The 26,200-nt window shown below is 25.2% G+C and overlaps 2 protein-coding genes across 2 annotated transcripts in view; both read left to right on the top strand.

Annotated features, from left to right (window-relative positions):
• Positions 1-17,562, top strand: part of LOC129606698 (putative uncharacterized protein DDB_G0282133) — a 72,447-nt gene extending 54,885 nt beyond the window's left edge. Inside the window, exons 4-11 of the mRNA XM_055517164.1 lie at positions 8,485-9,108; positions 9,798-10,076; positions 10,279-10,442; positions 10,505-10,759; positions 10,837-10,951; positions 11,006-11,190; positions 11,386-11,544; positions 11,603-17,562. Coding sequence (XP_055373139.1) covers positions 8,485-9,108; positions 9,798-10,076; positions 10,279-10,442; positions 10,505-10,759; positions 10,837-10,951; positions 11,006-11,190; positions 11,386-11,544; positions 11,603-16,615 — 6,794 coding nt within the window. The 3' untranslated portion in view covers positions 16,616-17,562. The remainder of the gene's footprint in view (positions 1-8,484; positions 9,109-9,797; positions 10,077-10,278; positions 10,443-10,504; positions 10,760-10,836; positions 10,952-11,005; positions 11,191-11,385; positions 11,545-11,602) is intronic.
• Positions 17,563-20,727: 3,165 nt separating this feature from the next.
• LOC129606704 (mutS protein homolog 4-like) lies at positions 20,728-25,848 on the top strand. Its single transcript, XM_055517182.1, has 15 exons — positions 20,728-20,886; positions 21,262-21,337; positions 21,407-21,628; positions 21,845-21,996; positions 22,072-22,255; positions 22,319-22,455; positions 22,523-22,626; positions 22,724-22,826; positions 22,889-23,008; positions 23,085-23,186; positions 23,992-24,105; positions 24,163-24,497; positions 24,561-24,630; positions 24,696-24,812; positions 24,886-25,848. The coding sequence occupies exons 1-15, from the start codon at positions 20,728-20,730 to the stop codon at positions 25,816-25,818; spliced, it is 2,928 nt and encodes a 975-aa protein (XP_055373157.1). The 3' UTR covers positions 25,819-25,848.
• The last annotated feature ends 352 nt before the right edge of the window (positions 25,849-26,200 follow it).

The raw sequence follows: 26,200 nt of genomic DNA, 5'->3' as shown, positions 1-26,200 counted from the left end.
AGCTCGTAAAATTTGAATATAAAAAAATTTTTTTTTATTACTATTTTATAATTACTTAAACAAACTGTAATAATTTTCAATTTCAATTATCTTGTTAGTAACAGTCACCTACTTTTTAATACAATCACTTTCTTATACACACATATGTACATACATATGTACGTATAAGTATGTTTTTATAAAAATTCAATACCTACATATATGTATATATTATGTTTGTTATATATATAAATATAAAAACTACACAATTGTAGTACATTTTCCTCTAAAAATATCAAATTGAAAATTAAAATAAAATGAAAATTGTTTACCTAAATACCTTTAGAGTAAGTGATTTACTTTCAAATTTGAAAAAGAAAATAATAAGAATAACAAAAAGGAACATCGAATGATTTAAAAATATATGGGTAAATTATCTTCATTTAAGATTAATTCGTGTGCAATTAACGCTTCCTCATCATCATACAAAAAATATTGTGATATTTTACATACTTACGTACAACCTATATCAAAATGTGCACACAATCATATAGACTTCCAATAATAATGTATATATGTATATATGTAGATATTTATAAATTAATTTCGTATATTTGACATGAGTGTCTATTATCGCCTAAAGACAGAAAATCGTAAAAATTAATACAAAACGAGGTGCCCAACTGTATAGAAAATTCAATAGAATTTTATTTTGCCTTTCTTTTATTTTGACTTTTTATTTTTTAGTATGTTTTTAAAAAAATTATGTATATATACTTATGTACGTGTACGATTGTAAAAATCAAAACTATCTTTAGAATACGATGGGGATGGTATTTTAAGTGAAATAGAAATATTTTGACGTACATGCATGCATACATACATTTCACACAAACCATATATATAGTGTTGGTTATTTTATTCATATATATGTATATATATTCATATATATATATATATAAATACATTTTTTTTTGTTTTATTTTTGAACAAAAGAAAAACCGATCGATTATTCTATGGAGTACTTTTGTATTGTTTTTTTTTTCTTGTGTTTAGTTTCTAAAACTAAAATAGATTTTGTTACTAAAATAAAATTTAATGCCCTAATGCTGAAGCAACCAACCAATAAAATTGACTTCAAAACTTTTTCCCTATATTATATTTTTTTTTTTTTTAGCACTTATACGAAAAGACCTTGCATAGTGTTATTTTAGAAAAGAAAAATTTTCTTCTCATGTTCTTTTTTTTTGTTCAAATTTCTTTTATGAATTCGATTTACAAGAATAACAGTTTTGGGGTTTTGTTTCTTCATTTTCATTTTTTATACAGTTCATTTGAATTTGAGTGAGTTATTTTCAGTTTAAGAATTTATAGAGGGAAGTCACCCTTAAATAACCCCTAATGTTTTAATATTAGAAAATATTAAGGAAGAAATCAAAAACGAAGACAGAATAAATTATATATATATGTATATATGTATAGTCGATTAAATCTCATAGTTCTGTAAAATAGCACATTTTTCTTTTAAATTTCTCGAGTTTGTATTTATACATGGAAGATATGGAGACACACATCATATCGATATCTATAAACTATCAAAATTTGAGGTTCATTCGAACTGTTGTATCAGAATAAAGGCACTTCAAAAATTTATCGAAAAAATGAATTAACATAAGAGTCTAATTTAATTCAACGGACTTGTCCTCGTTTGTAGAATTTTCGGGTTGACTCTACTTTGTTCAGAGTATAACTTATTAAAAACTTGGGAATTTTCACGATTTTACATCTGACCACTAAGATGTGTACGAAATTCAATTTAAGTTCACTTTCATTCATTCTTACAATTTCACTATATTGAAAAGTGTTGAGGTTTTGTAAACAAACGTATGAGCAGAGTTCCATATTTCAAATTTCAAAATTAAATTTGTATTTCATTTGAATTTTAAAATATGATTGATTAATATCACTGTCTGAAAACGTAAAAACCTCTGACCGAAGCCGTGTATAACACTAACAAATAGAAACAAAAGTTATAGAAAATTATATAAAAACAGAATATAGCTTACCTATGGTCTAATTATCGATGTCAACCTAAATGGTATATAATGTGTATAAAGAAAGTTCCACTACTTCTAAATTTACGTCAATTATAAAAAAAAATTCATGTCAATAGAATTTCGAATAGAATGCAACGAATTTTCTCATTCTGAAACAAAATTTTCTATTTTCATTAAGTAGCCGTGTTTTACAACTATAACAGTTTTATGCTGCCAGCTCTTCCCAAAAAATTTAAGTTTTTCGAAACATAAGTTGATTAGAAATTTCTCTTGCAAGAATTTTTTTGAAATTAATTTCATAGGAAATATGAATTCTTCACTCGACTATATTGTATCAATATAATACACATTAAAAATATATATAAAAATACATAAATATATATACATAAATAGTATAATGTATATGCGTTCATTATGCTATTTAAACAATTTTAAGAAATACCATGTAGTAAAAAAAATTCGAAATATGGAAAAATTATTATTTTTTTTAAATTTTGATAATTTAAAGTTTTTGACAATAGAGAACTCTTAAAATAACACTTCTAAGATTTAGATGAAATAGACTTTTTGTGAAATAATGTCCATTAAATATAGAAAGATCACTTAATTATGAAACAATGGAAGTATTTTGGAGCCAGATGTAAATTACACATTTTAAGACTGGAAGTTACTTAAGCCGGCTTTTAAGCAGAAATTATATCGAAAAAAGTAAATGAGAATCAAAATTAAACAATTTCATTTCAGAAAATTTTGTGAAGTTAAGAAAAGACTTAAGTCATTATTATTTTTGAACACAGGCAAACCAATCGAAACAAGAATGAAATTTGATGTTGTAGATCTATAGTCTGATAAATCTGATTTCGCTTTAACTGCCATACCAGTATTGATATTTAATAAATGGTATAATATCGAAGAATTATGTATACTATGTTTTAAATTTTCAATTTCAATTTAATTCTGATTTCATTCTGATTTGGTCTACGTACAAACAGGTTACCCTACTCAAAATAAGGTAAATATGGTGACTTTATTTATTTTATTTAAATTTTTTTTAATGTATATTTTATTATATAAATACATGCATACTTATTTATTATAAATTTTTAGATAATCTAAAGTCATGTCGATCACATGTTACTGATCGACCATTCTAAGACCACTGATGATCATTTATCGTCATACAAATCTTATTGCTAAAATTAAAATTAAGAACCATTCTTTCTATAAATTATAACGTGATTATTTAATTGTAAACAACTAATTAAAAGGTCGATAATGTCTCATGTTTTGAAATTTTGAAATATTTTTTTTTTTGCTTTAATGATTTCCATCACATTATATTGTAATTAACAAAATCAATTAAATTTTATTTAATTATTTGACTAACTTCCAAATGCATCATTTTAAAAATAACCAAAATTGAATTGGTTGAAATAATTTGCAAAAACTACACAGTAAAATATTTAGAAAAATAAAAACTGATATCATTTTTAGTATATTTTATAAGAAAATATTAGAAAAAAAATTGATCTTTTTACTCTTTATAGTTTGACTGTCATTATAGAGACAAGAAAGTTTTGAAAAGAAACATCGATTTTAGAAAATGCAACGTTATTACTAGAGCTACATACATATATCCAACCAAAAGCAATTTTTATCGTATAATGTTGCTAAAACACCCGCTGTGAAAAAGTTATCAGATCTATATATGTAAATCAAACCCCTAGCACAACCCACTTTAACTTCACAATCTTAGTCAAAATATCAGGTCTAGAAATATATCAGGTTGTTACTAGGAGAACTAATTGTATTACCGAAAAATATGTATGAGTCAAATTTTGAAGTTACAACCATTTCACATGTAGCAAAATGGCTAAGACAATAGATTAATACTATGAGCCTTGTAGCCTTTACGTTCACTTTCGATAGGTGATTTATTTTATGATTAAATTAGTAGAACTATTCTTTTTCAAATATAAAAGAGCATAAAGAATTTTTAAAAAGCAACCAAAACTAATGCGTTATCTGGCAAACAAAATGCGACAACCTGGCAACTCATTTTTATGAATCGATTTGTTTTAGTTTTGTTATTCATTATTCATGGAAGAAACACCGGAATCAATTTAGATGAAGCAAAGACTCGTAATTTTTTTTCATAAGGTTCTGCGGGACGATATACATTCTGGGTCCGTCCGTTAAGGAAATCTAGTGATGAAATAAATTTTTTTCATTTTTAATTATTAATATTTTTAATTATAACTATTTAATAAATATAACTATAAAATATTTTTTTAAAAGTATGGCATAAAAAATGAAGTCTATTTGGAGAACTGTTATACAATTTCTTTTTACTTCGTTCAAAATATGATTACGAAATATACTCTAATGGATTAAAATTAATATTAAATTTTTAAATTTTCTAAGGTTAGTAACACACAAATTTCTAACAGATTTACGCTATATTATAATACGGAAATTAAAAAATTTTGAATCTTTTCCAAAATAAAAAACAAAAACAAAAAAATGGTCATACTAATAATAAAAAAATGTGATAATAAAATACTAATAAAGCAAGAAACAAAAAAAATTTTAAATAAATAAAAATTATTTTTGATAAAAAATAAAAAAAGAATTTATAAATGCGATGATTTCGCATTCAAATTAATAAAAAAATATTTTTCTTGGCTATTATAGAATATTTGTAATATCCACTATGATTTAGAATACTACCAGATTTATAATATTCTATGTGACCTATTTAATTTTAAAGAAATGCCATACAATATACAAATATAATTAGTATTATAATAAGTATATAAAATTCTACAAGCATATCAGGTATTTATGGGGATAAGTGTTCATATTTTATTGAAAACAGCGTGATCAAGCCAACAATTTATGTAACATTTATAATCCCACAAATTTCCTTACATATTTTTTTTTCCAGTTGGAAGTAACATAGATTTACTTTTCAAAAATTCGTATAATTTTAAAAGATATTGTTGTAAAGCTGAAAAAGTTTTCTTAAAAAATATTGGAATACACTGCTCTCTATAGACTATCTTGTTCTATACCAAAAAAACAAAATATCAATGGCGTTCAAAAAAAACATTTTTGAGTTGCGACCTTACATAATATTCTTCGTCAAGAAGGTCTTGTGATCCTAAACTTAAAAATACGTTTAAAGAATTATTGCGAGCTATAAAATAATTCATGCAATATTTAAATGTCAAAATCGCCATTTTAACGTTTTTAAGTACAGTATAATATTCTTACGTTGCTTGATATTTGAGTTTTAGAATCGCAAGCTACTCTTTTAGTATCTGTGATAGTTTAGTCAAAATAGACTTGTTTTTTATTGAAAACATTTTTTTGTCTCTGTTAAAGAATTTTTTGCTTTAGTCAGCGCTTACATATCAAACATTGTTCTCATTGATTTTGTTTGATTTGATTACATTTTGAGAAAAGTTTGATTTGTAAACGTTCGTGAATTTTGTTTGACAGAATTATTATCAAATTAAATCAATGAACAATGTTTGATGTGTAAACGTTTTCATACACTTTATTTCATCCAATATTCTAAATGTAGTTAGAGATATTTAATACATTCTGCTATTTTCAAATTAAATTTTATTAAAATATAATAAGAGTTTTTATTTTGTTTTTTAAAGTCATCAACGATTTTAACTACTCAAAAGTCATCAAAATATGTTTTTTTCTCTAATTTATTGCCATTCTCTGCTAATTGCGAAAAAAAAAAATTTTTCAAATGTGGCAGTAGGTCAAGCTGATTACTAACTAATCGTACATATATACGCATACAAACACATACAAATTTATTTTGTATTTTAAAAAATCGACTAATATATTTACATATCAATTTGATGTTTCATAAATCATACGTCAAATTAAACAATATATTTTTTTTATTTGCTCAATAAAATTGTTAACAAGCCTTATTTAGTATTGGTACTACTAGTTGAGATTATACATTATTGATTAGATTTTAAAACGTTAAAATCTAATCTATGTTTTCATATTTTATTTGTCTCATAGCTATAAATATAGCCAGTGTTCCAAAGGAAACCATATTATATAGCTACATATGCGTATGTGTATATATATAGTGTAATTTTCTAATTTTAAAAAATAAAAATTTGATTTGTTATTGATAAAAAATTGATGGCTATAAAAATACACGCAAACAATCATTTTTTAATATAGCAATATTATACTCGTATAGAAACCCCTCAGATAAGATTGTTATATAATAATTGAAATTGAATTGGAAACATAAAAATATTTTTTTATTTAAAATTCACAATATTAAAATTATGTTTGAATATATTATTAAGATGAAACCAATTTATGAGTACAGAATTTTGTTTTTTTGTCTTAGAAGATTATGTAGGCAAACTATCATTTAATAATAAATTTTAGTATAGATATATAGGATTGGTTCATTATTTCGAATTTTAGAATGTTCGAATGGTCATTACTATGGTATTAAAACTTTCCATATTTCGACCAAAATTTGTAGCCGGTAAAAATTTCTTCCGAATATGAATATCTTTCTTAAAAAGTGTATAGTCAGTTTTAGATGAACTAAATGAAACAAAACCCATGAAACAAAAAACTCTAGTGTTAAAAATTTTCGGATGTGTAACAGTCTTCTTCATCCTCAACGCTGTCACCTAGCATACTAAGGAGAATAGAAAACTGATCGACACTTTTCCACCAACACTTTTCCATCCGCTAAAGCATCCAAGTCCCTTGACAAAGGTCAGCAGATCACTAACAGGCGTTTGCGAGAGCTCCTCCAATCTATTAAACCGATATGCACTCGCAATACTGAAATCTCTCCTGCTCAATGCTAGCAAATCTGTGATTCGTCTTCAGGAACAGAACCCGTGTCGTTGCTTAAGCTTACACGCAAATTTCGTCTTACTTCTACTCTTTTCCTTTGAGAAAACATAATTTATGTACATATATCTTGATGCGCTCATTAATGTTATTGATTCCAAAGTAAAATTGTAAAAATATTATGCAAAATTAAAAATGTAAAAAATGTAAATTGCCTTATAGATCTTTATGGACTCTTATGAATTTAGATTTCATTCTGCAAAAATAATTTTTGAATTTTTTTGAAATAGAACTTTAATTTTATTCAAAAAAAATAAAATACAATTGAAAGTTTCAAACTATACAAAATTTATATTTGAATAATTTTTTTTTCTAAAAAATATTTCGTTAAATACGCTTATACAAACAATTGCCTAAGAAATATGCGAAAATTACTCATAGAATATACGTAAGAGTTGTCTAACTCTTTCTTAACCTTTGGCATTTGAATTCTTTATTTTTTTTTTCAAATATTTTAAAATTATGAAAATGAATTAACCATTCAATATGGAAAAATTATTTGGTTTCAACATTGAAAAAAAATATTTTATTTATTTTTTTTTGTCTCCGGTGTTTTATTTTTAGATTAACTGACCTTCTTTAGTGATTCCATATACATACCTACAAATTAAAGTGTATATACACATTACGCCACTGAAAAGTTTCTCCTCAAATGAAAACCCCCAAATGAAAGTTGAACAACTAAAGTGAAGAAAAAAAAAATCTATTTTGATGTTTTTTTAACTAGTCTATTTTGTTTTTTATTTTTTATAAATGATTTAGAGAATAATAAATTCCAAAGTACAACAAAATTTTAGAGAAGAAATAATAGAATCAAAGGAAAAAAACTCAAAGTAAAATTTGGTTGATCCAATGAGTTGTAGGTTATTGAAGAACAAAAAAAAATTTAAAGGGTTGAACATGGGTTTTCAAGATTGTCTTTGAGTGAAAATCTAATATGCTTTTGAAATGTTGAGTACCAATATATCAATATTAAATGAAAACTCAATCCTATGCCGAAAATACGATTAATACGGTTTGATCTACATTGGTCAATTGATGAATATGTGATTCATAGGTTACGATTAGATTTTCATAATGCGGTAATGTGGTTGGCAAATTTTTTAATTTACGGTATAAAATTTAATACCATATTAGTGCCATAAAATATAAACCATAGTGTTAATCTTCGTCCTAAAAATACGTCTTGTATGAAACAAATTACTACATACATTTTGTAAACTTCTTTGTAATGCACTGCTCAAACGAATGTTATCAATTTAGTCGTATTAAAAACTAAGTTTTCAGTATATAATGTTCAATAAGATATTATATTAGAACGCAGCTACGTAGTTTATTAATAAATACACCGCAAAAAATTTTCTAAAATGATCTTTATAGCTACAATTTAAAAATACGTATATATATATATATATTTGCCAATAACATATAATAAATTCTAATTTAATTCCATATATTTTTACGTCTCTTCTTTTTTTCGTTCAAATGTGTTTATATAATATTTTTTTTTTCTTTATTTTTTAAGCTTCTTCAGTAGATGACAATTTTAAATATTCTGGAACAAATTTCTCGTACTTAAAACGAAAATCATCTGCATTCAGTCCATCATCGAATAATTATATTAATAATAATAATAATAATAATAATAGCAATAGAAACGATCACTTTCGAATTAATAGTTATAATACAAATTCAAGTTACTATTATAATAATAAGCACAATAGTAGTTCAATCAACAATAATAATAACAATAGTAATTTTATTGCAATAAATACCACCAGTAACGCCTCTAGTGTCAATAATGATACAACATTAACAACATTAAATCCAAATAATATTAGATATACAAGATCATTATCATCATCTTCAAGATATTCATCATCTTATAATAACAATAATAATAATAATAGTAATAATAATAGACGTAAACCATATTCGATGCAAAATGGTGGATCATTATCGTCAACAAAATATTATTCTAGTTATGGTGCTGGACGAGCGACTAGTCGAGCAAACCGGACATCATATTCATCATATAATAGAAATAATTTAAATAAAACATCATCAAATAATGAATTATCATCATCAACATCATCATCATCAACAGCGGCAAATAAAGAAAATTATCCGAAACCACTTTTTAATGAAGGTAATTTTAAATTATAATAATTTGAATTTGATAAAGTAATTCCATTCAAATGTTACCCCCATTACAATCTATAATTTATTGAAGACCGATCTTTATTTCTATTGAAAGAGACTTTTTGGTAAAGAGTAATTTGCCTTTATTTCTTTATAAATGAGGAAGGACAAACGGTTAGCAGACTGCTTAAAATCTAGAAGCTATTTGAATTAATTTGTGTTATTTATCACATTAACATCGGATTAGACGAAGATAAATTTTATGCTGTATAACCAGTCAAACAAACATTATATTTATTTAAGGGTGTGGCAAATTAATTATATCGTGATATTCACCTCAATTTTAACAACCAACAACCTGATTTAACACCCCTAGATTATTTTTTTTTTTTGGGCTAATGAATACCGTTGGCCTATAGGCCTATATGTTGAAATAAGTAAGAAACTGTAACCGTTTTGAAAATGAATATTAAATATTGCATTTGTGGGGAAAAGTCCAAATTATTTCAAATATTGCAAAAAGTAGTAGATAACTAGTATATAGTATTTTTATATTTATTAGTCATAATTTGTAACGACCAGATAGATCCCAATGACAGTGACACAGTTTTTTTTTCTTGCATTTTATTCCTTTTTTTTTTTAAATTTAAACTGTACTTAAATTTTCATATTATTAAAATAAAATTATAATTGTAGACGAGTACACACGAATAACTACCCCAAGACAAGATGTTCTATTTAAAAAGGGTTATTTATCGAGACCGAGACCATCATATTTATCTTCAACCGATACAAATACAAATTCATCAGCAACAGCAAGTATTGTATCCGAAGAGTCAGGATCAACAGCAACAAGTGTACCTTCATCACTAAGTCCAGAACAATGTTCATCAATTCATTCTGATTCAATAGTAGATCCAGAGCATGCTTTTATGTATAGTTACATTGATCAAAATGGTATTCTATATGTTAATCGTAAGTACTTAATTCCATTTGAGGTATTAAATGTATTTTTGTATTCTCTCATTTATTTTTTATTACATCAAAGAATCATGAAAATTATGCTTTCTTTTCTAAACCATTATTTACTAGAAAATTGTTGATTCAGAGAATTTAATTTCAATTTTAAATCTAATTCCTTCTGCAAATCTTCTTTCTTTTCTTTTTTTCTTTGTAGCTTTCGTGCCCCCTAATAGCTTTGATCATTATCCTGGTCAAATGTTTATGATGCCTTATGGTTATTCGCCTTATAATTTCTGTCCTCCAGATTTAAACACACCATCAATATCAGATGTCGACAATGAAACTGTTGAACAAGGATTTCCAACAGAAGATGAAAAGGTAATCTATTTTTAACAAAGTCGTTTTATGTGAATTCATAATAAAAAACAATAAATAAATAGAAAACTTCCGATGAAATGGATGAAAACTCCAAGGAAGAAAAAACGGTTATAGATTCAGAAAATGAAGATGAAACAAAAGAAAAACAATCTGAAACTGATGAGAAATCAGAAGAAATGGTTACAAATGAAAATGTTGAGTGCAGTAAAGACATTAATGAAAATACCGAAATTTCTAAGGAGCAAACAGATGATTCAACAAAAGAGCAACAAATAGATAAAAAACATCAACACAATAAATGTTATCATCCACATATGGTACTTAACCATTTACATTTTTAAACAGTATTTAATAAATTTACTAACAAACATATTTTTGTTCCATAATGCTACAGAGAAGTAATTGTGATCCAAACTTTTTTAATTTCGGTTATGCCGGTCCTCCAATGTATCAACCAATATTCTATCCAATCAATTTTTATGGCGGACAACCAATAATGCCATTCATAAGTAAAGGCAAAAACAAAATATTTTTGCAATTGTTTTCAATTCAGCTAATTTCAGGTCCTCCTCCATACGAAGCTCATCCTGGCATAATTAGTGAAGAATCCATAACAACAAATGGTGAAGGTGAACAAATTGAAGAAATTACAGAAAGCGTTGACAAAACTGAATGTAAAAGCATAGTAACGTCAGATTTAGTTGAACAAAAAGTCAATCCAACCGAAACAGAAATGATTTTCAAAGAGGTATTTAAAATTTATGTTTATAGAGTTTCTTTTTGTAGACACACATCTATGGTTGTGTGTATTTTAATTATACAGGATGGTCCCAAAATGGTATTAAAGCTCTCGTGACTACCCGGCATTTTACCTTACTATTTAGATCACATTTTATGAAATGTGTTTTATCTGTTTATTTAATATTCTTTATTTCTCTTACAGAACGACGAAATAGAACAAACTAATGAAACTCTCAAGGAAGAAGAAAATTGCAGTTCTATTACTATTCCAGCAGAAAACGCAACGCAGATACAAATCTCAAGTGAAAATGTACAATCATGTGATGCTGATCAAATCGAATCACCAAATATTAAAGAGACTGTAAGTTTTTGAAAAAAACCTTTAACTTGTTTTTTGAGACGTCGAATTATTATTTTAGGAAAATAACCAGCAATTTAACGTTAATAATCTTAACGTTAATGTGGACGAGTTCGTGCCTAGAAAACCACACTTAAATGTCAATGTTAAAGAATTTCAACCGAGATATCTTCAACAAAATGACGACATTTCAATATCAAATAATTTGGCTTCTCCTGTGAATCAAAATGCAGAAACAATACTCGCAGAGAAAGTTAACGCAAGTCCTTCCAAAGATAAATTCAAAATTGAGAATTTAGATTTAAAGAAACCCAATGAAGTTTCAGTAGAAGAGAAAAATGTTAATGTTAAAGATAGTATTAAATTATATTCGACAAATGTAGTTGAAAAAATACAAGAATCTAGTCAAAAGCCAGTTCCAACATTAGCTGAACAAATAAAGAAATCTCTAGCAGTGCAAAATGACCAAAATTTACAAAATGTACAACAACCCAAGGTCTTCCAGAACAGTAATAAAAATTTAAATGAAACTAATAACAAAATAGAAACCAAAGACACAAAATCTAATTTCAAAAATAAAGATAAAGCTGCAAAAATAAATAATAAATCAAGTAATCGAAATAAAAATAATCGCAGTTACACTAATATGAATTCCAATTCTGAGAAAAATGTCAATGTTAATAAGAAAAACAGTACTACTGAAAATGTTAAGGTAACCAAATCTTCTAATACAGTACTTGAACAAGAGAAAGTTTCAGCTAAACCAAGTAATGTTGAGAAATCGGTTCCATCACTACCTTCAACAAATGTACTTAGTTATGCACAAATGTTAAATAAAGACCTCATACCTGCCGAAGAAAAAGCAACAAATAAAGAAGCAACTTCTACAAATACAAATGCTGCCATATCAACAGAAGAAAATGATTTGGATGATGCTGAGGTTCAAAGATTAATAAAGTCGCTCGAGACTGCCGAAAAATTAACTGCCATGAAGGAAAATATTAGCTGGCAAACTGTTAAATCTCGTGGTAAAAGAAATAAACATTATAAAGATTATAGCGGCCAAGTAGATAAAGAATTCATAGATTTAGATTTTGTAGAAAAAGAAATGACATTACCAGTTGAAGAAAATATTAACATGGATGATATACAGGCTGACGAAGTACTCGAAACTAAAACTATTCATAGTGAAAATGCTACTAATGTTGAAAACAGCGACATTTCTCAAATAGATGAAAATATTGAAACAACGTCTGCAACTGGATTAAATTCCGAAAACAAAAGTACAGACAAAAAGAAATCCAAACAAAAGAATAAAAAATCTACAAAGAAAACTCCTAATGCCAAAAAGACTGCAGTTAAGGATAAAACACAAGTAAATCCTGGATCGCATATAGAAATTAATGAAAATGTAAATGAAAACTTGGAACTTCCACTTACAAAACTTAATAAAACAGAAACTGATAAGAATATAGAAATGGAAGATATTGATAATGACACACTTGCCCTTAAACTCTACGAAGATTTGGAGAAGGAATTAGATTTAAAATTGAAATCCAATTTAGAGGAAGACGAAGATGATAATGAAGTCAATGAAAAAATAATTATGGGAAATTCACCGGACTTATTAATGAAACATTCAGCACTAGGTCGTAATTTAGATATGTTAAACGGTTTTGATTATAAATATAAGACTAAAAATATTCTAAAGGAGGAGGAAGAAATGGTATTGAATGTCATAAAATCACTATCTAGTAATGGTTCTTCACCAATCGGTTGTAACAAAAAGTCTGATAATATATTTAATGCAAGTTTTATTGCATTAAATGGCTGTAATCAATCCTCTGTTATTGCAAATAATAGTTTAGGGAATATAAAAACAAATTTAAGCGAGGATCCAAAAAACTTGATACGAAAGTCTTCATGTTCGGAAAATACAAACACCTCAACTCCAAATTGTGGAAAATTTGACCAAGAAAATAATATTAATTTAGTTGATGGTGTTTTAAATACTGTTGCAGAAGTAAAACAGCATGAAGACTCTAATGGTACCAAACAAGCAACAGTTCCTAGTCAATTAATAAAATCAGAACAAGCGAACTCGGATTATATTCAAAACTGTATAAAAGAATCCTTAAAATGGATCAAAAAAATGGAGTCCGTCGAAAAATCAATTGATAACTTGGATGTTGTACAGTCATCTATAAACGGAAAGGTTATAAATGTGAAAGAAGATGAAAAAAAATTGACCTCATTTTTATTAAAGCAAAATGAAACAGTTAAGGCGACACATTTAAAAGAAGAAACTAAAAGTGAACAAGAGCCTAAAACAGAAAATGATGATAAAAAAAAACTGCAGGAAATAATTAAGTTGCAGGAAAAATTGGAAAAAGATCAATTGAATGAGGATCACTCCAAAACAACTGTCGAATATGTTAAAAATGAAATTTCTGCGCCGTCAGGAGAACTAGAGCCATTTTCTTCCATGATAAGTGAAAATGCAGATGAAGTCGAACAAATGTACGAAATGCCAGATGCATTGACTGAAAACGGAAGTGAGAACATCAGTAATACGAAGGAATCACTGCATATCGAAGAAAAATTAGAAAATTCTGAAAATCAAATGATACAAAATGATGAAATTGATAAGCCAAGAGAATGTTTAATTTTAGGAACTACAATAATTGAGGAAACACCAAAAGCTATTTCTACTAAATTTGGTGAAGTTAGTGCCACTGAACAACAAATCCAAAGTGAGGAGGAGATTGTAATTGAGAATGTTGAAGATGACCTCACTAAGGAGTGCAATGGACATCAAAATAATGATATCAATTTTGCTTCAACAGATAACCAAAACTTTTTGCAATTTGACATTAACGGTCAGACAGAGAACTCAGAAAAGGAAACTGTAAAATGTGATAGATTATTTGTTACAGAACAAAATGAACCCTCTACGATAATATCGAACGAAAATGAAGTTTCAGAAAACATGCTTAAAATTGAAAAAATATGCAAAGCAGTACAAAATCATAAAATAGATATTGAAAATGATAACGATCCAGTTTTTGAGGCAGTTTCGAAAGAATTATCAGAACATGATGTTCCAGAGTTAAAATTGAAAAAGAAATTGAATGGTGACTTATTAGAAGAAATTAATTATTCAAATAATGGATTAAATTGCATAAAAGACATTAATCAAAACCTAAAAGACACTTTAATTAAAATAGACAAAAACTTCAATGAATCCAATCATACATCCAGCGATATAATATGCAATCAAATAAATGGAAATTATTTAGAAAATAGCTATACAATAGACAAAGCAATAGAATTGCACAAAAATCATAAAAATGGTGTTGAAGAATCCATTTTAAATACCGAAAGATTGTGTAATCTAAAGGAAATAAATCAGACAGCAATACCGTTATACAATAATGATGAAAAAATTTATAGAGAAAGATTATCACATTCTCTTTCTGATTCAAATGATATTGCAATAAATGAAAATGGTTTGGATAAACATAAGTCAACATCTAGTCTTGCTTTGCAATTACAACAATTAGAGGAGCAACTAAGAAAATTAGATAGAATTGCAACTCCTCCTTTAGTTTGTGATGAACAGATAAATGGTTATTACCATTCCGAAACTGATCTTAATTCATTAGAAAGTTCAGAAACAAATTCAAGTACCTTAGAAGATTCATTAACATCGCCAAAAAATGAAACATATTGTAGTAATACCAGTTGCTCATCAGGAATTGACTTTCATGATAATAATCATAATATATCACCAATTTTTAATGAACCTATTACTAATACTAATTATGCTATAGATTTAGATCTCAGTTCTAGTAGTAATAATAATACAAATTCTAAAGATTGTGATAGCCTGAATGTTACAAAAAGTTCTGATGATAAAAAATGTTCAAAATTGTTTCCTTGTCTATCTGTAACAAATGAAATTGAATCACCAATTGCTTCCCATGATATCAAAAAATTTCCGTTAACACATGCTGTTAAACAATGGTTAGAACATGAAACCAAAGAAAAAACTCCCGAACCCATTTTAAGGCTCCCAGATGATCCAAATTTAAATATAAGAATTAAATCGTCATTATCACTACATCGGTTACAAAATGAAGATAACAATGAAGACAATTATTATCAGGAAGATGATTGTTGGTCATTAACAGATAATAGTGAAGATGAAGAATACAGTGATGGAACAGAAATTGAAGATAACGAAAATAAAGAAGATGAAAACAGCAATAAAGAAAATAAAATAAAAAAGTCAAAAAACTTGAAAAGCAACCCCTTACATGTGTCATCTCTTAAAATAAATGATGTTAATAATCAAAATCAAAATGATAATGATAGTGATTATAATAGCGATAATCCATTATCAAATATTAAATTTGAAATTTATGATGACAATACATGTGAGAGGGTTGCTACCAAAAATAATAATATTAATAAATCGGATGAAAATATTACAATATCATTAGAACAACAAATTGAATATTATTGGGATGATTTTATTGAAAATCCTTCAAAATATTTACAACAAAATCCAAAACGAAATTCTATTTATAATATTAAAAATAATAATAATAATAATATTAATGATAATAATAGCTTAAATTATCGAAATAATGGCAACACTGTCTTAGATACTATGGAATCTAGGTTTAGTAGCGGCAATTCATCAATGAACGAATTAAATGATTTAACCCCATACGAAAGTCTTTATGGTAAAAGCATTAATTATAATAAATTACTAACAAATCATAACGAATTGTTAAGTAATAATATAATTAATTTTAATAATAACAATAAAAATAAAGAAAATGATCGTAATGATGATGATGATGATAATTATGTTGATGATAATAATAAAAATTATTTTAATAAAGAAAAATTTCAAAAAAATTATTCAATTGCAATAAATCATAATAATGAAAATGACACATCGCTTAATAAAAATATTAATTTAAATAATGATAATAATAATAATTGTAAAAATAATAATGATAATTGTATTAAGCCACCTGAAGTTTGTTGCATGTTAATGTAAGAAAATTTATTATAAAAATAAACAAATGGAAAAAAATTTTGAAAAGAAAGTCAAAAAAAAACAAAAAAAAAAAAGAGATAAATATATATTGAAAAAGAAAGAAAAAACAAACATAAAATAAAATATTATTTACCTTTTACATGAAAATTACAATATACTTATAAAATTAAGTTCCAATTTATTCGATTTGAATGGTTTTATATTATATTATAATAATTAACTGAGGATATTTAATAATAATTTTGTTGAAATTTCTAATTTCTATACTTTTATTATTTTCCATTCAAATTATAACATCACATATACACATTATAAACACAATATTATACATACATAAATATAAATATTTTTTTCACCATAATTTTATAAATTTTCAAAAATTTTTAAAATAATAGGTTTTATTTTAATTATGCACTTTTATTTGCTAAATTCATATAATATACATGCTCATGTTAATGAAAAAATCGTATACTATTTTCATACAATTAAAAAAAAAAAATATTTTATTTTACTTGTTAAACAAGGAAGTAAAGAAATCAATCCAAAGTTCCGTAATGTGTGGAGCCAAAGCAATGAAAATAATATAAATATAATTTTGATGATCTTCACCAAAAAAAAAAAAAATTTTTAAATCTTTCACAATTATAAAACATTAAATAAACTAAAAATTATTTTTATAATAAGTACATATAATTAAATAAGATGAAACAGAAAAACAAAAATTATATTATTAGCTATACTTCATTTAAATTCATAAAATCAGCCTACATCTATAATATTTTATAGTACCTACAATATACCATAAATATACAAAAACTTTAATTTTTTGTATTGCCTTTTCTAAATGTAACACTAAAGTGTTACTCATTTAATAGAAAATTTTATTTCTACTGCATAAAATTTATATTAGCCTAATAATAAACATGCAAACAAATTCAAATAATTTTAATTTTGCAATTCTTATATTGAAAAAAAAAAAAATATACATACTTACTTTTTCGTTCAAAATTTCAATTGTGCCTTTTTTTTTTTTTTTTCGTAATTAATTTTATTTTTCACAAATATTTTCTTAATATAATTATTGATTTTAAACATGATAATTATTATTATTATATTATACATATTCTTGTAAACAATTTAAAATATGTTAAATTTGTTTTTAAAATAAAATATTGTTGAAAAATCTACAAAAAAAAAAAAATAATAAATCACCTAAAGATATGTTATTATATTGAAAAAAAAAAGAAAAAAAATAAAAAAAAAAAGATGGAATATTGTTGCTTAATATCATAAAGTTGTTAAATGACGGAACTTTAATATTTAAGAATAAGTTAATATAAATTGCAAAAAAAAAAAATATAAAAATAAAAAAAAAACAAAAAAAAAAACTTAAAATTATAAAAAAAAATTTGGAAAAATGAAAAATTAAGGCAAAAAAAAAAAAACTTATCAACAAGGAAATGCAAATTTTGAAAATCAACAAAAGAAAATTGTTATACTATAAAAGAATTAAAATTCTTAAATAAAATATTGAAAAAAAAAAAGAATGATTACTTTATTTTCTATCTTATTATTTGACCCTGGCGTACCAGCTTTCGAAGGTAATGCAAAAATAAGAATTACAAAATGCAAAACATGACGTGTTTCTAATAAATTCAAATATGCGCTTGACACAACATATGGACAAATGAAATTTATTCCAAAATAAACACAGAAAACTCACAATTTGCAAAAATCATAAATTCCAATGCGCCAGGCATCATGAAGAGTCCAGTTTCTGTTACTATCGCATTTTTTTGATTTTTTTTGCAATCCCTCAAGTTTTACTGCATTTACAAAAACTAATTATTGTTAAGAATGACTGTAGTAAGAGAAAACAAGAAAGAAAAAAAAAAATTTTTTATTTATAAATTATAAAACATCAACACTGACAGGAGTTGCCTTATTTGAATATGACCGTCATTTGCAATTGGATTTAATTGATTTGATTTATATGATCGTCAGATTGATGATGTTCTGGGGAAGTATTATATTTTTAATTATTTTATATATTCAAAACAATTCATATGATTTAAATTATTTCATATGACTCATACTAATTTCGTACTATTGCGAAAATTTAGCAATGTTTGTGCACAATTGCATTAGCAAGATTTAGTTCATTAGCATTAATACAGTGCATTTTTCAATACATATCGCGATATAATTGCGTTGTCATGTTATGTTTTTGGAAGACTTATATAACAAATCCAAATAATTCAATGTAATCTTTAAGCAAACTTTCAAAATTACCATTTTCAAATCGTCCCTTGATTTATAATACTTACCGCTTCTGAAAATTTTTAACCAAATCATAAGATATTTGCGAAATTCTAATAAATAAATTTTGGAACCAATCGATTTTGATAATAATATAGAAACAAATGTTCGTACTGAACTAAGATTTTTAATATGAACAATAATAATTTAAAATTTTCGCTAAGAAAAAGACAGTTATTTCAGCGAAAGAAATCAGTTATGAAGCGAATTCAGCGAATAATTTCGAGAGTCGAAAAAAACACAAAAACATTTCGATAGTCGAAAGCAAAAAATGGTAACTAGTGTTGCTTTTTCTATTACAATTGTGCATTTTTACTGCATTTCGACTTTACATACCGCTTGCCTTACATACAATTGTACATATACTCCCAAAACATTTTTACAGAAGTTTTACATTGTGATATCCGCTTACAGCCTGCGGATATCACAATGTAAAACTTCTATAAAACTTGTATATAATTCAAATTTCATAAAGGAGAAATTCATCAAGTGATTTACAGGAGAAAATTTGTATAATACACGATGAACTACTTTCGTTTAAGGGGCGCTACTGATCACGTATTCTAATTCAAAATAATGCCACTCAAAATAAGTTGGTTCTTTTGTGTAATTACAAAACTTATCTTCTGCATAACTCTATTAAATAAAGAACTTTCCTTCGGACTATATTCGAAGGTTTTTTGATAAAATACGGTTTGGTTTATGTAACAGCAAATTTATTAACTTACACCGTGTGAAATGCGTTTACTACGCTAATAAAGCATTACGTATTACATTTTATCGTATTGAAAGTGTTTTTTACTGTTTAAGTATGCGGCAAAATCTGTGATTTAATTTGACTCTATGTAAACCCTGTTTTACATCAAATTATGTCTTGGGGCAAATAAAAGAAATTGCAATGGCGATTACTTTGGTTTTGGTTAAAATTTTTGTAGCTAAGTTATTAAATTTTGATGTAAATTCTGACCATATCAGATAATTTCAGTTTGATATGTAAACAACCATCAAAGATTTTATTGTAGATTTAATCTTAAATTTTGTGACATATTGTGTAAACATTACCTTACTGAGAAGAAAACATTGAAAACGCATCACCGATGGTAAGACTTTTCACATTGAAAAAAATTTGGTATAACTGTAAATACATAACAATATGCATTAATTTTACAGAAATTCTCGTTAGTTCAATTTGGCTTTAATACGGTGATAATCAGAAAAACGAAGTTGCTATTCATAAATTTTTTCAATTAATTTCAATAAAGTACCGTTACTTAAAATGAATTACGTGTCCAATTCAAAATTTTATGAAAGAATTTTGCATTTAGGTTAGCAAAAATTATTTGTTTTATAAATTTTAATACAGTTGAGTACTTAAATTTAATTTTCATTTGAAGATCCCAGCACTTTGGAATTAGCTAAAGCTAGATTAAGTGCAATTGAAACAGCAAAAACATCTATTGCCCAAAATGAAAGTGTCCCAGATGATTCAGTTCAATATTTAAAGTAAAATACAAATTGCCATAAATATCAAAGTTTTTTTTACTTATAAAAAAATTTTTAGCAAAAGCGTCAGTGCAAAAAATAAAACATCAAATACATTTCCAAAAGATTATTTTGAATCTTTAAGCAATATTTCGTTAGATCAGGGACAAAATAATACATTCGATTTTACTGACACCAAAAATAATGGTAATTCTGCCAAAAATTCTTCCGAAAGTACATTAAAAAATATAATTATTCTAGGTAAGTTCTTGAATATTAAATAAATTTCAAAACTTTGACAAATCCATTCCATGTTTTTAGCATTTTGTGAAGGCAGTGGAAATTCAGTAGGTGAAATTGGATTAGCTAGTATTGATTTAGGGAGTCCTATACTGTATTTATCACAATTTAATGACGATTTGTTATATACATCTCTAATTACAAAATTACAAATTCATACTCCTACCGAAGTAAGTTAAAAATCTTCAATAAAAGTACACTTGAGTATAGAGCTCATATTTTTTTAACAGATTTTAATACCTAAAACGCTAACTGAGGGAAATTGTAAATCAATTGAAAAAATTCAAAAGGTATTTTTTGATTTAAAAATAACTCCCTTACCACGAAAACATTTCAATGAAGAAGAAGGTAAAGAAATGTTATTGAATTATGGATCGAAAAATTGTAAAACTGAAATTAAAACTTATGAGAAAAGGTATACGTTATTATTACTATGGTATTAAATGAATCAATAAAAAAATAATCAAAAATTTCAAATAAACTTAATTGAAAAAAAAAGATGTTATGCAATATCTGCAGCTTCTGCTTTACTTAAATATTTAAAGGCCATAAACAGTATTACATTTATGACAAACAGTTTGAAAATTAAATTTGATGGTAAATTTGGCCGAATGGTTTTAGGTATGTTAAATAATAAAAAAATAATAAAAAATTTCGAATTTAAATTATAATGTATACAAATTTTTCAAGATTATAATACATACAATCGTTTGGAGATTTTACAACCAATATTTAAAGCTAGACAAAATAAAGCTTGTTTGTTAGATATTTTAGATAAAACTGTTACTCAAATTGGAAAAAGACAAATTCGAGCGAAAATTCTTGAACCATATTTAGAACTTAAAGATATTGTTTTTGTTCAGGAAGCCATTAAGGATTTATTAACAAAATCTAAAAATGAAAATTTTATTGGTCAAATTTCGGTAAAATAATTCTTATATTAAAAAAAAATGCTTGCTTGTGTTATCAATGAGACCATTTCAAAGGACTTATTGTTTGTATTGAGTTGTAATTTTAGTAATCATTCAAAACTGATATAAATTATTATTTTTATATAACTAAAAGTACTTTTTGATTTTCAGGAAATTTTAAAGAAATTTTATAATGTTGATAAAATTTTGAAAATAGCTTTAAATGATCGTGAAGAAAAAGATATTATTAAATCTGTTCAAACAATGCTTGATCGAATATTACTCATAAAAACTCAGTTTGAACTTGTTCCTGAATTACATAAAGTATTGAAACCGTTTAAATCATATATTTTGTACAAGGCGTATACAGTAAATAATAAGCGAGTACTTTTAAGAATTTCTATAAAAATATATTTTTTTTTTTTACTTTCACTTACATTAAAGAATTTAATGGATGAACGTTTTGCACACATCCTAAATATTATTGATAAAGTTTTACGGCCAGAAACTCGATTCATTAGAGGTACAGGACAAATATTTCAACGAATTCATGCTATTCGATCTGGTTTAAATGATTACTTGGATATTTTAAGAGAAACTTATAATAATTTAACAGATTCTATAAATGGTAAATAATATTGAATTTTAAAATATATTTTTTTTTAATAATTTTTCTTAAAATATATTTTAGAAAATATAAATCAGTTATCAGAACAGTATGCCTTACCATTACGAATGACTTATTCAGCATCAAAAGGATTTCATATTCAATTATTAAAACCAAAAAATAGAGGCGAAAAAATAGAAATTCCAATTGGTTTGACTTTGGTATTTTATCCAAAAATATATAAAAAAAAAACAAATTGGAAAATGAGAACAATTTTATTAATTTCAGATTTATGAAAAATCTAATGCAATGTATTTAACTACAAATGAAATTATAAAATCAAATTTTAAATTGAGAGAAACAGCTAATGAAATTTATGTTTGTTGCGAAAAGTAATTTTTTTTATTTTTATCAAGCAACTTATTTGATATTATAAAATAATTTTCTATTTTATTAAGATATTTATTACATATGTACATATAATTTTAGAATTATTAAAAAATTGACAGAAGATTTAATACAGTATAGTGAAGTAAACTTTTTATTAGTAGATTTAATTGCAAATTTGGATATTATTCTATCGTATACTAAGGTTAATATTAAAAATTATATTTTAAATTGATTAAATACAAATATATAATCGTTTATTTAAAGGTAAGCCAAATGGATGGATTTTGTTGTCCAGAGTTTGGTGAAGAAACTCGTGTTATTGATGCTTGCCATATTTTTTTGGAAAATTCAAAATCAAGTAAAATTTGTGTACCAAACAATATTGTAAGCTTATGGAAATTATTATACAGCTGAAATAAACACAAATATTGTAAATTAAAATTTTACTTTTTAAATTAAGATCGGGACACCGGAATATAATGTGTATGTTATAACTGGCCCAAATATGGCTGGAAAAACTGTCTATCTTAAAACAATTGCCATAATTCAAATTATAGCACAGGTAAGAACTCAAATCAAAATGAAGTTGGGTCAAACCACTGGTTTGTATTGTAGCACTTTTCCCTTCAACAAGTGAAAATTCTGCTTTTAAATACAGTCTATATATATTTATCACACTATTAAAATTATTTTCGTTTATATACAAAGCTATTTCTAGGATTGCATATATTTAGGATGATGCAGTCTTTGAAATAAAGCAAAAATTAATATAAAGTGGGGTTACCATAATGCTCGATTTTAAGGGTTAATTGTGTGAGTTAAGAAAAATAATTATATTTTTTAATGTCATGGAATTTACCGTTAGCTTTTTGTGTTTATAGAAATTTGAAAAAGTTAGCGGTTTCGGAAATATAAGGTGTCAAAAATTCAAATTTTACAAATTTCAAGAGGCGATAATTTGAGAGGGAGTGGAGATGGAAAAAAATTTTCTTCCAACGAAATGAACTATTTGTTAATGTCTAAAAGCCCCTAAAATTTCAAGCTTCTACAGGCTGGGGTCTAGAAGAAAAACGAAATCAAAAATTTGGAAAAAAAAGACTTTAGATAACGGTAAATTTGAACGGCCATTTTGTTTTTCTAAAGTTTAACTATAGTATACCGTTTGCAAAATTTCAAAAATGCTTCAAGGGTGTAGAAGTTTTGTAAACAGACACACGGACAGACGAACGGACGGCCGGACAGAGTGAAATTAATAAGCACTTTTTTTTAATTTTTTGGAAAAGTGCTAAAAATATACTTTACTTTAAAAATAAAAATATTTTTATTTTATTTTATTTAAATGTTGAGCTTTAAAAACTTTTTAATAGTTGGGATGTTATGTGCCTGCGAAAAAGGCAAAGTTTAAAATTTGTGACAAGATTTTTACGCGATTAGGATTCGATGACCGAATAGAACAGAATGGATCTGGATTCATTAATGAGGTAAAGTAAATTTAATTAAATTAATTGAATATTAATTACCATTATGTAATTTTTCAGATACGTGAAATAGAATATATTTTTAATAATATCACTTCAAGAAGTTTAATCATAATTGATGAACTTTGTAGAACCACAAATCCTGTAGGAGGATTTAATTTAGCTTGGAAAATTTGCTCAAAGTTATGTCAAGTTGAACAAATTTTAGAGACAAATTATAAAGTATATGAACAAAAAAAAGGATATACAGTAGATACAAATGATGAAGACTCTGAAATAAAAGGTTTTACACTTCAAAATATTGAAATTTTTAGATTGCCAATGCCACACATTTACATTGCAACACATTTTCTACGATTAACTGAATTAAAAGAAAAATTTTTCAATGTTGTCAAGTAAATTATTTTTGTTTAAATGTTATAATTTAAGAATCTTTATTAAATTGTTTCAAATTTTAGTTTACACGTTGAAGCCGAGGAAATTATTAATGGTGAAAATTTATCTTTAAAATATACCCATAAAGTTAAAGTAATTAATAAAACGAATTATACTCTTTTTTTTTAAATTTATAAAAACAAAAATTATTTTTTAAGGAGGGTGTAACGACCATCAAAAATTATGGTCTAAAACTTGCAAAACGTGTTGGAATACCTGATGAAATTATAAAAAATGCTTATGATATTTTAAATGACATTCGGATGAACTCAACTGTATGCATAATTAATGCTTTAAAAATTCATTTCTATTATTATTTTTAAAAAACAATTTTTTTTTATTTTTTAGAAAAATGAGAATAATGCATCTGCAAATCATAATGAAACAATTGATGAAATTGATATATTGAAAAAAACTCTTGATAATTTATTTCCAAATAAAAGTTTTCAAATTCCAAAAAAACCTGACAGTTTTATGTCAATTGCCAACTTTATGAATAATTCTGATCTTGGACCAGTGAAACTACACAAGAATACTAAATTAAATGTATCCAGTAATGATTTGATGAAAGACTTTAGTTTTAAAATGTATGATTTTTATGCAGATATAATGACACTTCAACGTCATACACCATCATATTCATCAGAAGAATTTCAAAAAAAAGCTAAAGAAATGTTTGAAATTGTAAAAGAATCACTACCAGTTGAACTTCAAAATTTATTAGCTACTAAAGATATGTCTTCAATATTGGAGGAAAGTAGAAATGAAAATGTAAATACATCAATGAAATTAAATGAAGATAAATTTTTATTTGAAAATAATTTGGAAAGTTTTCAAAATGAAACAAATAATCTTTTTGGATTAAAAGACAATGAAAAATTTAGTTTTCATACTACCAAAAACCAACAAGACACAACATCAAATGAGATTGTAAATGAGTCAGAATTAAAGTCTTTATTTGAAAAAGAAAATAAAAATAAGATTAAAATAATTCAAAACCTCCAAATTGTTCCACCACAAAATAAATTTAAAAATAAAATGAATAACCAAATTGTTGATTATGAAAATGAATTGTTTAAAAATTCAAAACAATTAAGTAATTCTTTTGATTTTGGACTACTAAAAGATTGTGGAATAGATTTTTCATCAACAAAAAATTCGCCAGAATCTTCACAAAAATACTCTGAAGTAAAAAGAGAAGACAGTGAATCAACCGCTGTCAGATTAAACCAAACAATTGATTTAGGAATATTAAGAAACTTTAATAAAACAAAAAATTAATTTCCGAAATGAAAAATTGATTATGTTACAGATTCAGTTTTACCTATCATCTTACATTTTTTAAAGAACTAAAATTTATTTTTTGTTAAATGAATATCATTTTTTTTTTAATTAAAAAATTTTAAATGCAAAAAACAGGAATTAATAAAAGAATAATTTTTTTAGTTACGAGTAATATTACTGAATTACTATGATTAATTAAAATAAATTTATTTTTAAGTCTTTAAATCATTTTATGTAAAATAATAAACTAGAAGACATATTGAATGTCTTTCTTTGAATTATTTTGAATTAACTATAAAAAAAATCCATAAAAATTGTTATTTTAATGTTGTATACATATATATATTTTATTGCACACTATTTAAAATATTCACTGATA

The sequence above is a fragment of the Condylostylus longicornis genome, unplaced genomic scaffold (genome assembly GCF_029603195.1).
Source record: "Condylostylus longicornis isolate FDR11 unplaced genomic scaffold, ASM2960319v2 ptg000020l, whole genome shotgun sequence".
Lineage (NCBI taxonomy): Eukaryota > Metazoa > Arthropoda > Insecta > Diptera > Dolichopodidae > Condylostylus > Condylostylus longicornis.
The sequence above is the reverse complement of the archived record's forward strand: the minus strand, read 5'-3'. Positions and strand labels throughout refer to the sequence as shown.